We start from the raw sequence: 16,065 nt of genomic DNA, 5'->3' as shown, positions 1-16,065 counted from the left end.
AGAACAGACGTATACTGCCTGTTTTGTGAATAAAGAAAAGACACGTGTTATCAGTTCAGCACCTATCTACAGCATTAACTTTACTGGAAAGGGTTGTGTGTGTATGTATGTGAGAGAGAGTGTGTGAGTGTGTATGTATATATGTATATATACACACACACACAAATAAAATGTGGAGCATTTGCTGTTAACTTATACCTGAGAGCAAAATGGGTATGCAAAACATGCAAAAAACACCACACTCATCTGGATATAGTTTTTGTTTTAAAGTGACAGTGTCAACTCACATTTGCAGTTTTAAATGTATATTAACAATCCCTGTCCCTTATCCAGCTGTCTGCCTATATTTTTAATTTTATACACAATTCTGCTTTTGGGTGTGTGTAAGTGTTGCAAGCTGTTGTTTTGAAGGCCTTTGTAATTTCAGCCTGGGAGAGTACATCTTTAAGAGGAGTATCCTTCACAGAATCTTTCCTCAAGATGATCTCCCACCCCTCCTACCCCCCACTCTCCAATATGTGCTCCAGGGATTGCCACCTAGCGGCTTTTCCTTCTGGAGAAGAGGAACTACCATGAGAGGAAAAGAATATATGGTCCAAATTCCCTGCACTAGGATATGAGGGATGAAGGGGTGCTGTTCCTGCCCTCAGGAAGTTGATCCGGGAAGTGTGTCTGAAGTGAGGAGAAGCTGATCCAAAGTTGCAGAGTGACAACTTTCTCCTCTGGTGGAGAGTTACTTGACTACAAGCTGAGCTAGGCGGTAGCTGCTGGACTTGTTCCTCCTCCTGGTTCTTTTCAGCTGGATCACAGCTGATGGCTAACGTGTGTGACCTTCCCCCTTTGAAGTTGAAGCCTGAATGAGAAACAGATATGGGAGATGAGGCTAGTGGGTGGGCAACTAGTACATCAGGGATAGGGTTAGTGTGGGGGAGTGTCTAGTGCTCATAAGGCGTGAGTGGGCCTAGCTGAAGTGGGTGGTTTGGGGTCTGCCTGTGGCTTGTGTGTAAAGTGAGCTGGTGTCTGGAATGAGTGGAAGGATCATAAACATAGTGACATGTCTACTGTAAACTTTAAGAAAACGGGATACACACTTTTAAGAAACATCTCTTAAGTAATATAATTTATTTGCCACTAATTATTTATTCCCATTGCCAGTACTCAGATTGTAAACCATTTATTGCTTCCTGTTCCTTTGAGTTATTAGAGGAAGACATATATGACTTCTAGAACATTGATTGAGGATGATGTACCCTCATGTTGGTGAATGAGAACAGGAAGTGTGTGGAGTAGTAAACAAACTCTCCCACTCTACAGGAGTGCTGGCAGGTAGCAACAATCTTAGGCTGGAGACAAACAAATTTAATTTGGGGAAAAATTGGGGTTTCTAAATATGGGGTAGTAACGCAACTAAATAAAACAATTGATATTTGAGTTGACTGTTCCTTTAAATAATATTTTTGTTATAAATCTGAGCAACATTATACTTAACTGAGAAGTGAAAACATTTATGTGTAATAAATAGTTTACAGTCATCTAAACGAGATACAATATTTTTATTTAAAAAAACCTAAGTAGTAATATAGTATGACTTTTTGTTTTCCTGTCCGCATCCATTAGTACTTAAGTTTTATGCCTCAGAACGGTTTTCTGGTTAAATATTAACCTGTTCTGTTTATTACAAGTACAATATTAAATTCAGACTGTGATTGGGATTCAGATCCGGTAGTTTTGAATGTTTATCATGTGTTTGTCATTAAATAGCTGTGCTATAGAATTTTGAGTCCTCCTAACTCTGGTTGAATTTTAATTTATTTGTTTGGCTAAGTGGTCATTAATGACCATCTAATTTAATTTTTAATAGTGGTTTTTAGCTGTTTGCTTTCTGACTTTGACAGGTACCTTTTGGTCCCCTTGCCTTCATGCCAGGAAAACTTGTCCATACCAATGAGGTCACTGTTCTGCTTGGGGACAACTGGTTTTCCAAATGCTCAGCTAAGCAGGCCATTGGCCTGGTTGAGCACAGGAAAAAACGTATGTATATTTATAAACAATTATTATTTAAGAGTCAAAATTATTAGCTCCATACTAAAAATATGTAAAACTGGAGGACACAATTTTTAAGTATTCTTTGACATTGCATTTCTTTTAAAGATATATAGATCTGGTAGTATGATTAAAAAAAAGTTTAAGTAGCTTTTACAGACTACAGTATTTGGTTTGATGAACTGACTTAAGAAAATCTGGTTTGGAAATAATTATCTGTGCAGCACAGTTCTATAAGATATCAGGTAAGAATGGGAAATATAGTTTGTTTTGTTTTGTTTTTTTAAGCACTTATCAAAACTAGGCACTCTAAAATAAACAATTTTGTAACAATTTAAACTTATACCAAAATCCAGTTGTTGGTGTTTACATTAGTAAGCCAACACAAGAAGATGATCATTCAAAACAAACCATTCTGTTAAAATCAAGTGTTTGCAAGCTTTCATAGTGAGGACTGTTTCTACAGACAGTCTCTTGGACACCACGTTTTCCATTTGTGATCATGTTGACCACCTCTTTTTCAGCTCACCCTTACATATCCTCTCTGTAAATTACCACAATTGCTTACATGAAATAGTAATAATAAGAAAATATTTATTTCTTTTAACTTTAATTTGCAAATACTTTATTCTTTTTGAAAAAAATGAATCACACTCTACTTTTGCTCTTCATTTAATCTCTCTCTCTCTTATGTGTGCTGCTTGTCTCCCTCTGCATGTTCTTCCCTGGCACGTGGTTTTCTTCTCTTTTCCTTCTCTGGACATGCTGCTTAGTTCCTTTTGCTCCATTCTCCTGGGAAACTCCACTTCCATTGGGGGCAAGCAGATCAAGTACCACTGTATGCTCCTGTTTCTTTCCTCCTTTTATGTAGCAGCAGCTCCTAGTAAAGGCGGCTGATTGACAGTTCATTGTCTCCAGCTAGTTTTACTTACAGACTCTTTGCTTTAAAGAGCCTATATGTCTTTAGAGGCGTTTGGAAAGGGGACAGCCAGCTATGTGATCAGTCAACTTTCTGGACCACCAGCAAGTGTTCTTCACACCACAATTTAGCCTGAAATATCAGTGTAGAGGTCAAAGAAGGAAAAAAGTAAACTTCAATTTTAAAATGGGCACCTTTTAGCTATGAGCTACTAATATATTTTTCAGATTAGCATTTTATATATCAGTTTTACTTCAGAAAGTTTTGTAATCTATCTTGTAATGAAAAGACATTCAGACACCAGTACTTTTCAGTACTTTCATTTACCCTGGTTAGTGATCCATGTTCCTGCCTGTAGTGGAGAACCAAAGAGTCTCCCCCTCTCTGTGTGGTTTAACTGATGTTTATAAATAGTAGGCATGCATATATGAAAATAAATTTCTTGTTATCTTACTTTAAACAATTCTTTATGAAGAGTTTTAACAAATAAAGGTAATTTGTATTTTATCTGTTTTTATTTCTTTATCCTGTTATCTGGGAATCACATAGCAACAGTTTCTACATATCAGGGAAAACTTCCTTCTTCTTCACCATAACCTATGTTACTTAATGTGACTTCTGCTAGATCTGAAATCCAGTTTCCTTTTCTGTTATATCTTACCAGTGTTGCAGGATATTTTTGTCACGACTAAACTCAGTGAAACTCAATTGACCTTTGCATATAGATGTCTGATAACACCAAGTACTCTGCAAGAACACATGCACTAGTAGATGTGAGATTTTTTTTTGCTGATCTTTTAAATTGCATTAGAATATGAACTCAGAAGTTTTAAGTTCTTTTGAAGCAAAATAGTGAAGGATCTCTAGATGTAAGTACTCCATTCTGACAATGTCTCAAATATCACTTTTTGTCCTTATGATGATTGCCTGTGGGAGGCTCCAAAACAGTGATATTAACTAAAACCTTTCATTTCAAATATTAAGTACAGTTTCTGTATAAGAGCCTTATTAATATACATGACACAAAAATAGGAATTCTTTTCTGTTGATATAATCACCCATGAAAATTAAATACATGGAAACACAGACTTATGAAATTCCTTCAACCATTTTCTAGTAAGATGAAGCAACTAAAAATAGAATTGTAAATAATTTCCCTGTTTTAGCTTTTCTGCTTTTTAAAAAATGGTATCTTAGATACATAAAATAATTGCAGGCCATTGGTATAAAATGTGAACTAACCACTGGTGACACCTTATAAACATGATCAAGTGTTACTTCATAAAACATTTTGTAAAATATACTTTACATATTGCAGTGCGGTTGTTTTAATAGGATAGGTCTCATTGGTTTCAGTGGGATTTTTGTATGTTATAAAAGTGGCTTCATAATTTACAGTGTGATAAATATTGGCATTATCATATTGGTGCATCATTGTTGGATTCCAGTACCCCTTTTTTTGTTTCAGACACAACATTTATCAGGACTAGGTCCAACCCCGTGGGAAAAGAGGAAAAGCTGTTTCAAGGGATCAGATTCTTGCTATCTCAAAAATGATGGGCAGTAGCAGTAAAGTCCCAATTCAGCAAAGCCTGTGCTTAAGGCTAGCACATGCTTTCAGTCCTTTGCTGAGTTAGAATTAAGGTCAAATGGGCAACAGTATAGGAGAGATTCAAGATGAAATCTATTGTGATTAAAATATGGGGATTTCTGTTGATGATTTTTTTCTTCTAGGACTTCTATTTTATGTAATTGACAGTCTCATACTCATATTTCCAAACACTAGGGTTGTTTTTTTTTTGTAGTATTGGGTATTTTTAAGTTAAAAGATAAATAGAATTTTTCACAATACAAATTATTTTCTCACATTAGCATTATAAAAAGAAGATGCCAGATATATAAAATGATACCAGCAGAATAGTGTCAAGATCATTAATATTATGGGTAAAAGTAGGATATTTTTACTGTTTGTAAGTTAAAACAATTACTTATACATTAAATCATTCCCTTTTCTCTTTACTAATAGCCTTTAAACTAGTTCTTTAAAAGAAATTGTTGGTTAAAAATGTTGCAGGCACATCTTTTGTCTCTCTTAAACAGAGAAATGCCCAAGTACAACAGAAGAATTTATCAGTTGAAATTTATTTAATGGGTGATTAAAGTATGACTGATATTGAGTTTTAAATTAAATGGTTTTAACTGAGATAACTTTAGAAAAATACTCATTTCAGTGCATGAACTTTTGTTGTCGTTAAACTTTTGAGTTAGACCTTGAGCTATTCAGTAGTCTGATTGGTTGAAACAGATTTCAACTGTTATAACATAGGATAATTATTGTTCTCAAATGTTACTCTTTTCATAAAATATTGATCATGTCTCCCTGTATAGCATTTATGTGCATTGCAATAAATCTCTTATTTACTATACAACTATATGACATCCCTAGATGTTCAGATAGTTACAGAACATTTAAAAGTCAAAACTAGATCTAATAAAGTTTGTAGAAAGACAAGTATATTTTTAAATTAAAATGTAATGAAATATAGTAGTGTGTACAATCTAATATTACAGGTAATGGTAACCACCTTACACACTTGCTCATGTATATAAATGAGAAGAAAAAAAGTGAAGTAGATTAAAGATACACATATACCAAATTCCATTATAATAAAAGAAATTAGCTTTTTAAGTATGTCACAGTTTAGCACAACAATAATACAAAAGTAGTTCTTTTTCTTACAATTATCTTGCTTAAGGTACTTCATAATATTTCTGTTCTCCTTAAGGCATGTCTGTATTGTTTCAGAATTGAAAGAGGGAATAAAGATTCCTTTTTGTGGATATGGGATTATACCCTTTACGTGTTTGTGATGATATAATTTAATTTCCTTCCTATATCAGTAATCGCATTAATTTCTTAAAATGGGGAAATTTTGATGACAATAGTCCCTGTGATAGTTACTATAGAAAGAAATTAAATAGTTTTTCTTGTAAATATTTGTGGATTAATTCAGTATGTTTGATATTCCAAGTGTCTGAATACTTTAAAAGGTGGGAAATTAAATCACAAGCACCACCCCCCTCCAGAAAAAAAACCCAGAAACCCCCCCAAACCCAACAACCTAGAAGTAGTTTATTGTGTTAAAATCTGTGGAATAAAAAGGAAAAGTCTACTTAAAGAACTCTTGAACTGCTTAATGATTGTACTTCCAATATATGTAAGAATACCCTTGCAGTGTGATGCTGCAAATGAATTCATGAAATGAAAATACTGATTACATTAACATACAGTATTGTGATAGTACCCAATTGTAAATTACAGTATGTAACCTTTAATACAAATATTTGTCAATCAAAATTGACCGATGTCTTAGATTGCAGTATTATACAGTATTTTTCAAAAATCATTGTTTGTAATAAGATAAGACCAGGCAGATAAGAGAAAAGGCTGAATTTGTTCATTATCAGTGTTAAAAGAGAGAAAAATATTGGCTCTGATAAATAAATAAAATAAAAGATTTCCATTTTCTGTACAAGAATAGGTAGGATCTACAGGATCAACACTTTTATCCTTTCATCTGGGGTATGTGAAAGTATACTCCAGATGTATAAAAGAAAACAGTTGACATTTACTCGTTCACCATTTTTTTGGGGAAAGAAGCATAAGAAGGTGGGTAATGTTATGGAAGAAAACTGTCCCTTGTTTTTCTTTATTAGCATAACAGTATTGATGTTTTACTTTTATTTGTTGGTTTGTGCATCTGTGTCTGTATGTCTGTTTAGATCTCCCAGTGTATTGCAGAATTACAGAACTTTTTTTAGTGGCTGCTTTTTAAAAAAAACATTTCACCTGTTTATTTGATGCATCTTATCACTTCCTCGTTTATTGTTGTTATATAACAAACTGATTCTTGAGATCTTGAAGGCCCTAAAATTGGGCAGCAACTCCCAGGAGGCGTTCAGCTTCTCATAGGACCATGGCCTAAGCATTTTAACCAATGTAAAGAGGAAGAGAGCAAGGAGGAAAGGTTCTTTCCAATCAGTGCATGATAAATTCAGACTTTCCGAATATCAGTGAGGGAGTTGTCTACACAGAGTTCTTGTAAAAATTTGAGCCTATTTGTTTAGAAATCAATGTAGTTAAATTGGTGCATCTCCTTAGTATGGATGCTGTTATATTAGTAGATGGACCTAAGAGGCAAATCTTAAAGATTTTTTGTAATTGCTCAGATAAGAAGAAAATTTACCAATCACATAAAAGGTTTAAACCCAAAAGGAATCTTCATTCTCTTTGAAGCTTGGAACAATACAACCCTAAAAAATGTTTGGTTGAATAGAGAAGAGTTTTGAAAAACATCTAGTACTGTAGGTAGTTTTTCAAAGCTACAGATCTCATTTGATCTTAGTGACCGATAATAGTCTGTTGAATTAATACCAGTTTTAATTTTAGTTATAAACCAGTTAAGGTTTCTTAAGTGACAAATCCACCCACACAAACCTTTAAAAGCAAAGGAAGTAACAAGTTAAAGGAACCTTCTTTATTGTGCTTTAACACCCACTCATCACATTAACTGCTCTCTGAACTCTTTCCCGTCTCCAACATATTACGAAATAGAATACGCTCATCAAATTGCCAAAAAAACAAAACAAAACACCTTAACCCCAACCTCGGTAACATTAGCATATATTTACTGTGTATGTTCCTCAGTAATGTTAGCATGTATTTATTGTATATGTTATATGTGTGTGTTATATGTGTATGACATGATATATTATTTGTTCATGGGGTAAGTCAGATTAACTATATGTGATGAAGGGATCTAGACCTCTAAATATCAGTTGTACAGGAAGTTATACACTGTGGCTACACATCCAAACCAGTGTCTCAAGGGGAGACTTTCTTAAATTTTCCTTCAGCATTAAGCAAATGTACCTAAATCTATTTGTGGAAGGGTTTTGTGTGTTCACGAAGACCACCAAGAGATTAACTTGAAAAAAGCAAGGCAGACCAGTTGATACAGCTCCAGTCCATTTCTGTTCTGTCCTGTTTCACATAATTTTAACCTTTCAAAGTAGACCAACCTGTTCTCACTATTCTTATCTCCTGCAGCCATTTAAATTCCAAAGTAACAGACAGAATCCAGTAGTAACCAAAATAGTGTCTGTGGTTCCCCAAATCCTTATAGACAACACTCCTAGGACATTAACATCGAACACAGATAATTACAGTTTGTATCCAGCCAAGTTAATTAACCCATTGAAACCAAAATGCACAAATCAGCATTCATGCCAGTTTGGCATTGTCGTGTCTTGTAAAAATGGTCTTCAGAGGGCTTTATTTCAACATGATAAAATGCATTCTCCTGCTAAATTATAAATTTTCTTCCCTTAAATCAGAGTTAGTAAGATTAAACAGAGGAAGTATCTTTAAAATGGCATTTCGTACTATAATAGTAGGTTTGGAAGAATTAGATTTTTATTGGTAAATGTTGATTTTACTATAAACAAATTAATGAAAAAATTGCAAATAGGTAAAATAAGAAAAATGTTGCTTGAAAACTTATAAGTTCTATTCTTGTATATTTTCACATGATGTTGACAATTTGTGGTTTTTAATGGTTATAAAGTTTTAACTTTTTGAATCTCAGCATCTACTATTATTAAAGAATTATTGCCTGACTCTGACCTTAATTTTGTGCAGCTGTGAAAATTTAAATCAATCAAATAGGAAAAAAAGCTTAAAAACAAACATTGATTTTTATCCATCAAAATTATAAACAAATACAGATCAAATTCTGCCAAGCCTAACTATAAACTAGGCCAGCTAAGGAATTCGTACTCAAAAAGTCTCTTCAAACTGATAAGATGGCTAAAGGCTGAGAACGAAACATAAAGAAAGCTCAGTTAGCAATTGGTTTCTGTAAATATTCACAGATTATGCAGAAGAAATCTACAAATAATGTTTTTTGATTGTAGCAACTTTTTCTCCTTTTCTCAGTTCTAGAAACCAGTCCTAGAAATTCCACCTTGTCTATAACACTAAACTACCTTTACTGAGTTGTTTAACTCAGGGCTTGTCTACACTGGTAATTAGCAGTGCTTGCAACTGTCTTGCTCAGGGGCGTGAAAAAACACACTCTTGAGCAGAGCAATTTGCAGCACTGTAAAGCATCAGTGTAAACAGTGCCCCAGCACTGGGAGCCATGCCCCCAGTGCTGGGACCTACACCCCTGGTTGAGGTGCGACGTGACCACACAAAAGCATGTTAAAGCGCTGATGATTTTTTAGCGTTGCCAGTGTAGACTAGCCCAAAGACATGCAAAGAATATTAGAATTCACCTGAAAGTCACGTCAGCCTTCCCTAAAATGACTCAGTGTGACAAAGTTGGACAACTTCTAGTTCAGTCCTTCTTCAAACCATAGAGGAGCTTGAGGAGGAGAAGGCTATGAAGCCTCACTTTAAGGACATGTTTTCTGTTGGTGCTCTTTTAATAAGGAACTGCAACTCTTTAAATGGGTTGTTTCTACCTTAGCCTCCAATGATAGAACAAGAAGCAATGGGCTTAAACTGCAGCAAGGGAGATTTAGATTGGACATTAGGAAAAAGTTCCTAACTGTCAGGGTAGTTAAACACTGGAATAGATTGCCTAGGGAAGTTGTGGAATCTCCATCTCTGGAGATATTTAAGAGTAGGTTAGATAAATGTCTATTAGGGATGGTCTAGACAGTATTTGGTCCTGCCATGAGGGCAAGGGACTGGACTCGATGACCTCTCGAGGTCCCTTCCAGCCCTACAGTCTATGAGTCTATGAGTCTATTTAAACCTGGAGGATTTTAAAATTCATATATATCATGGCCTGTACAAAGACTTTTAAAATGTATAAGGCCAAGTCTAAAGCCACAAAATTCTGTGCTCTGCTTCAGGGTTACATGCACCCACCATTGTGCCATGAAACTCAGGCTTCGTAACTAAAAAACTGAAGCATAAGAAGGGCCCTTCCTTTGAGTAATGGAAGATCTGTATCTTCTATCTATAATAGGAATCGGTATAGTCCAGTAGACTGACCACAGGATAGGGAGCTAGGAACTGCTTTATAATCCCAGCTATCCTGATTTATGTGTGGCCAAGGACAGATCACTTAAACTGTCTGTTCTTCATCTGTAAAACAGGAAAAAGTAATACTTACCTAGCTCATAGGGGTATTGTGTGGATTAGTTAGTGCTTGTACAGTATTTAAAATGTAAAGCACTATATAGGTGCTGAGTATTATTACATAACAGAACAAACTGTTGCACACTAGTGTGGCCACAAAGTAAAATTGAAACGTGATTTTCAAGAAATAAAGGTAATCTAGACAAATATGTTGAACAATATGTAGAGACAGTGACTGAAAACTAGTGATGTTTAGGAGATAGTTGAGCATTACATTTACTATGAATGTAAAATAAAAGCCTGAAGAAAATTGATCTCAAGCTAGAAATTTTGTATATTGGGACTGCCTTCAGGAACTGAAAACACAGATGGAAACATTTTGTGTAGAATCTATTGCCCACTTTCTTTGTTTTGGACTTGGAGGGTATCTTATGTATTGAAACAGCTACACAGTGTGTTGATAGGAATAAACTAGTGAGCTAAAATTATGGATGTGAGAGGTGATTGTTGCAGTGTCTGTCACTGAGGAACAAGAAACTCTTGACGAAGTTGCTTTCAGCTAGACTTAGGATATTTTTTTGAAATAATGCGTCAGTTAGATGTGTGCTGTAGAAAGAACAAATGTGGATCAGTTATCAGAGGAGGACCAAAAGAGTTGATTGGCTTGACTAAGATAATTGCAATATTTATCTAATTGGTCTTTATTTATTTTAAAAGATCACTATGTTTGAAATATATATGTAAAAGTATTTCCTAGTTTGACATGGGTGCTACAGATACAACTTTGAAAGAACAACATGTAAAGTTTTTTTCAATATCTTTTGCAAGACTAACATAGTGGATTCTTTTTAAACTGTGTACTGTAAATCATTATATTTTCTAAGAACTTTTTAATATAATATGTTAAATTTTACAAGCAAAGTGGGCATATAAGTAAAGTTTTGTGAAGTAACAATGTTGGTAGTCATTGTGCCCCAATTTTCCCATCTGCTGTATAATTTGTCCCAGTTAGTGGTCACAATTTCTCCTCTGCTGACCTATTTATTATGATTGGTTGTTTTTTGTATTATTATAGCGCCTAGGAGCCATAGTCCAGGACCAGGAACATGACCGCATTGTACTAGGCACTGTATAAACATACAACAAAAAGATCTCTGCACCCAAATAGCTTACTGTCTAAGTATAAGATGAGACAACAGTTTAATTCAGACATATGGGAGAATATGAAAAATTAATAAGACTGTATTGGCCAGTATGGTAGGCAGTAGCATCAGCAAACCAGCAACGTAACCCTAGTCAAGTTTTTTTGTAGGCATCATGGCAGAGGAGAGTTTGAAGGACGATAATGATGTAGCTTTGCAGATGTTTACAGAGGGTTTCTCCCAAGTGTGTGGGGCAGCAGGATAGAGAGCATGAAGAGGCTTATTTGAAAATGTAACACGAGTGATGGAGACTGTTGTCATGGGCAAATCCTACGTGCATGTCAACACTATGATAGTGAATGAGAGATTATAGGTATGGTGGGGTAGACCTTAAAGTGCCTTGAAAGTGAAGCTAAGCAGCCTATTATGTTTGATGCAAAAGAAGGGGGATCAAGTGGAGGGATTCAAATGGGGAGTGGGGGAGGATATGGTCAAAGCAATGACCTAGCAATACTGTCTTTTCAGCAGCATTCTGAATGGATATGAGCAGTTCAAGGTGACATTTGTCAAGACCAGTAAAAGGATGTTGCAGAAATTGAAAAGTGATATGATGAAACCGTGGACAAGAGTGTTAGCTGTGTGGATGGATATGAAAGCCCATATATTAGTGATGTTATGCAGAAAGAATCTGCAGGATTTAGAAGTAGCCTGTATGTGAAGACCCAGATTGAGATTTGAGTCAAAGATGACATCCAGGATCTGAGTGACAGGCAGCGAGAGGGTGGTGGTATTGTCCACAATCATTGAGAAAGAAGGTGGTATGGGGTAGGGGATGGAGGGAAATTTTACGAGCTCTGTTTTAGCCATGTTGAACATGTAGACCTGATGGCTAGGCAACCATGTGAAGATTTCAGAGAGGCGGAGATTTTAGTTGGGAAAGAAGTGGACAGGTCTGGAGCAGAGAGGTAGGTCTCTGATTCTTCAGCATAGAGATGATAATTGAATTTATTTGGGATGAGATCACCTTATTTCTGGTATAGTGGGAGAAGAGAAGGGGACCAAGGAGAGCCCTGCTGAAGCCCCACAGGAAGTTGGATGCGAGAATGAGCAGGATCCTCAGAAGAGCATGCTGAAGGAGTCATTTGAGCGGTAGGAGGAGAGCCAAAGAGGAGAGAGTCGTGAAAGCCAAGGGAAAACAAGATTTTATCTTGTTTGGAATGCTTAGCAACTCTCAGGAGAGGGACAGAGTAATTTTTATTTTGAAAACTCAACTTCCAACTCTTTGTCTCTGTAAGTTATGACTGGTTCATTCTGTAAACATTGTATGATTATTTATATGAATTTATTCAGCATCAATTTTGCATGGTGCTGTAATAATTGAGAGGCATGGCCCTTTCTCCAAAGAATTGTCATCATAATGACCTCAATTCTTAAGTAGTTACAGTTGCATGCTTTCATCAAGAATTATAACTCTTTGCAGAATCGGTCTCTGAACTTGAGAAATGTACAATAGAATACTAAAGATAACTGACAAAGGAAAATACAAGGAGGGGAATGAGAAGAGATAAAATGAATAAAGTGTGAGTGAAGATATTGTGAGAAAATTTTATTCTTTCTGATATTTTGAAATAGAGATTGAAGCCAAGCAAGAAAGGAAATGTAAAAATTGTAGGAGTAGAAGTCACTAGTGGAAAGGAAGACAAAAGAAGTAGCTTTTGAGTATGAATTTGAGGAAGAGAAGTGAAAGTGCTTAGCATACCAAAGGAGAGATGGATTTATAATTTTAGGTGTTAGAGCAGCATGAAAAGAGAGCCAAGGACAAAAGTTTGAGGAGGGGACAAAGGAAGAAACAAAACTAGAAGAGTTTGCAGAATGGAAGATGTGGGAGTGAGGTAAGGAGCAGAAGATGTAGAGCAGTGATACTCAGTCTGAGGCTCGCAAGTTGCAAGTGGCTCTTTAATGTGTCTCCTGCAGCTATTTGCAGCATACAATATTAAAACACTGTGTGATTTAATTATTAACCTATCTAAGTTATTAATCAATCAGGCTGATTTTACTATGTTATTTACCAATTATAGTTAATAAAATAATAATACTTGGTCAGTTAGTTTGCTGTGAGAATAATAAATAATATAATATAATATATAAACTAAATATTTCCCCTGTCACTGTTTAAATATGAATATAAAGTACTATACTAAATTAAACAATTAATTTACACTACTGTGACTCTTTTGGGTAATGTTGATGGCTAATTTGGCTCCTGAAGCATGGTGGTCTGAGTATCACTGATGTAGAAGGATAAGATCTGTGTGGATCTGGTTAAAACACCCAAAAAGGGAAGAAGAAGAATCTGAATTTTATGTGCAAATCACAGTGAGACAGTAAAGGACTGGAAGAGGGGGATGACCTAGTGAAAAAGAGATTATTTTAACTAATATATTTTGGTTAGATGGATGAAGGTTTTGGGTAGAGTTCCATGGTCTAACGAATGTTATTTCTTCCATGTTGAAAAGCCTCCCTCATTACTTCAGTAGAATATAACTGCTGTATGAGGTCATGGTCACAGAAGGAAAGATTATCTCTTAGGTAGATACGGGCAATCTCATGGAGGTCTTTGAATATCAGAATAATTTACCTTGAACTTGCACTGTGTGTTGAGTGGGGAGCCAGTGCAAAGAGTAAAGCAGTGTAGTTTATAGGGCAGGTCTACACTACGGGGTTAAGTTGACCTAAGTTACGCAACTCCAGCTATGTGAATAACAATGCTGGTGTTGACATAGCTTAGGACAACTTGTTGCGGTGGCTACACTGTGTTGAGTTGACGGAAGACTTTCTCCTGTCAACGTACCTTCCCATTCTCATTCTGGTGGAGTCCCGGACTCAATAGAGCAATCTGCGGTTGATTTAGCGGGTCGTCACTACACTCGCTATATCGACCCCAGTGGATCGATCGCTGCACCATTGATCCACTGAAAGTGTAGACATACCCATCCAATGAAGTGGGTATTCATCCATGAAAGCCCATGCTCCAGTATGTCTGTTTGTCTATAAGGTGCCACAGGACTCTGCTGCTTTGACATACCCATAGTGAGCTTTGCTGAGTACATAGGCTGTGGATTTTTGTCCTAGTTGGAACTTTAGTAGGGGCTTCATTTGTAAATAAAAGTTGCAGTAACCAAGCCTGGATTGCGGTGACGAGATCTGTGGGATCTAATTGGATGGGGTACAATCTTCTGATCAGTTGCAGTAAGCAGAGGTAAGTGGGCGTTTTTACTTCCATGGCTATGTGGGTATCAATAGAAAGGAACATCCAGTTGTTGATGTGCTCGCCTGGGATTTGGGACCTGAGTTCATTTTGTTTTGCTACAGACTTCTTCTGTGACATTGGGCACATCACCCATCTTTAAAATGGGGATGATAATATTTCCCTACCTCACAGGAGGAGGATAAATACATTAAAGACTGTGAGGCATTCATACTACAGTAATGGAGGCATATAAATACCTTAGGGAGACAAACAGATGGAAATAACACGGAGGTACTCAACCTTCCAGGTTTGAGTAGAGGCAGTCTGGATTTACAAAGCGATTTACAGTAGGGTTTTACAGAGTGTGGCTTTGCTGTTCACATGGCAGAAAAGTAGGATCTCTTTGCCTCCTTCACAGCACTGTATAAGAGATCTTATATTTGTCTGGCTTTTTATTAATGGTTCTGAAAGAGAATTTTAAAACAGAAAATCAGCTTATTTTTCCATAAAAGCTTCCAGCTTCTTCAATGTACGTAGGACCAACAGGTGAAAGGTCTTTTAGAACCTCTCTTTGGACCAATTTATGCAATAAAACTTTCCTCCTAAAAAATTGCATTTGTAATAGTTTTGAGATGAACAGAGTGCAAGTCTATTAATGTTGTTACTAAAAGGCTTTAACGGGGCCTCTCTTTCTTAGTCTTAGTAGGGTGGTATTTCTTTTTCAGCCATTCATTACCTTCTTCCTTTGCAAATTTATGTGTTTTTGTGAAGATTCTTAGCAAAAAGTGAAACTTCAGTGTCTAACATGTTTTAAATTGGAGTTGAAAGGTATCATCATTTATTTGACATAAACTGAAGTAAAGTAGGACTTCAAATGAACCAGTGTCTGAACTCGGTGTAGTTGTTTAACTACAGATTTGCAAAATTGAAAATGCAAATGCACTAGCCCAGGCAAAAAAACTACTTGCCAGCCGTTTACCATTTGAATGATTATTAAATCACGAGTGATATTTTACTTGACCCTCAAAACAAAAATGCTTGATCTGAGTACGTGGGTGAGTAGAGTTTTATAAGACTCTCCTAAATATGCTTCAGCTGGCAGACTCAGTCTGATCCCATTAAAGGTACTGTTTGCCTGGAGTCTCCTTGAATTTAAGAAAACTATTACCCAGAAAGATCTTTCCAGTTTATCTTGCTAAACAAAAGTCAGCTTTTTAGATTTAACTGTGTACATTATTTTAAATATTTGTCAAGCAGCTTTCTGGTCTCCCTGATTTACATTTATGGAATATTGAAGGTAACTCTAAGGATAATTTTGTGCCAGTTAGTCTGTAAGATAGATAACATGTATAGTCCCCCTGCAGAAGTTGTGCAGATGAATGTAGAAGAAAAGAGAGCGTTCTTCAATTTTGGACATATGTGCTTGCTTGAATTCAGTCTATAAAGCATCATGCCTGGATCATTCTCATTTTTCTTCTTAAATAGTTCCACAGTTTGTATTTAAATTTACACATAAAAGATCTTCAGCTTCTCCCTAACAAATCAAACAGTTAATTTA

The 16,065-nt window shown here is 35.9% G+C and overlaps 1 protein-coding gene across 2 annotated transcripts in view; it reads left to right on the top strand.

Moving 5' to 3' along the window:
* Positions 1–16,065, top strand: part of URI1 (URI1 prefoldin like chaperone) — a 57,710-nt gene that overhangs the window by 23,903 nt on the left and 17,742 nt on the right. For both annotated transcript variants that reach the window (XM_050923087.1, XM_050923088.1), the window contains exon 4: positions 1,896–2,031. In XM_050923087.1, the coding sequence (XP_050779044.1) occupies positions 1,896–2,031 (136 nt within the window). The remainder of the gene's footprint in view (positions 1–1,895; positions 2,032–16,065) is intronic.

The sequence above is a fragment of the Gopherus flavomarginatus genome, chromosome 14, assembly GCF_025201925.1.
Source record: "Gopherus flavomarginatus isolate rGopFla2 chromosome 14, rGopFla2.mat.asm, whole genome shotgun sequence".
In the NCBI taxonomy this organism is placed as follows: Eukaryota; Metazoa; Chordata; order Testudines; family Testudinidae; genus Gopherus; species Gopherus flavomarginatus.
The sequence above is the reverse complement of the archived record's forward strand: the minus strand, read 5'-3'. Positions and strand labels throughout refer to the sequence as shown.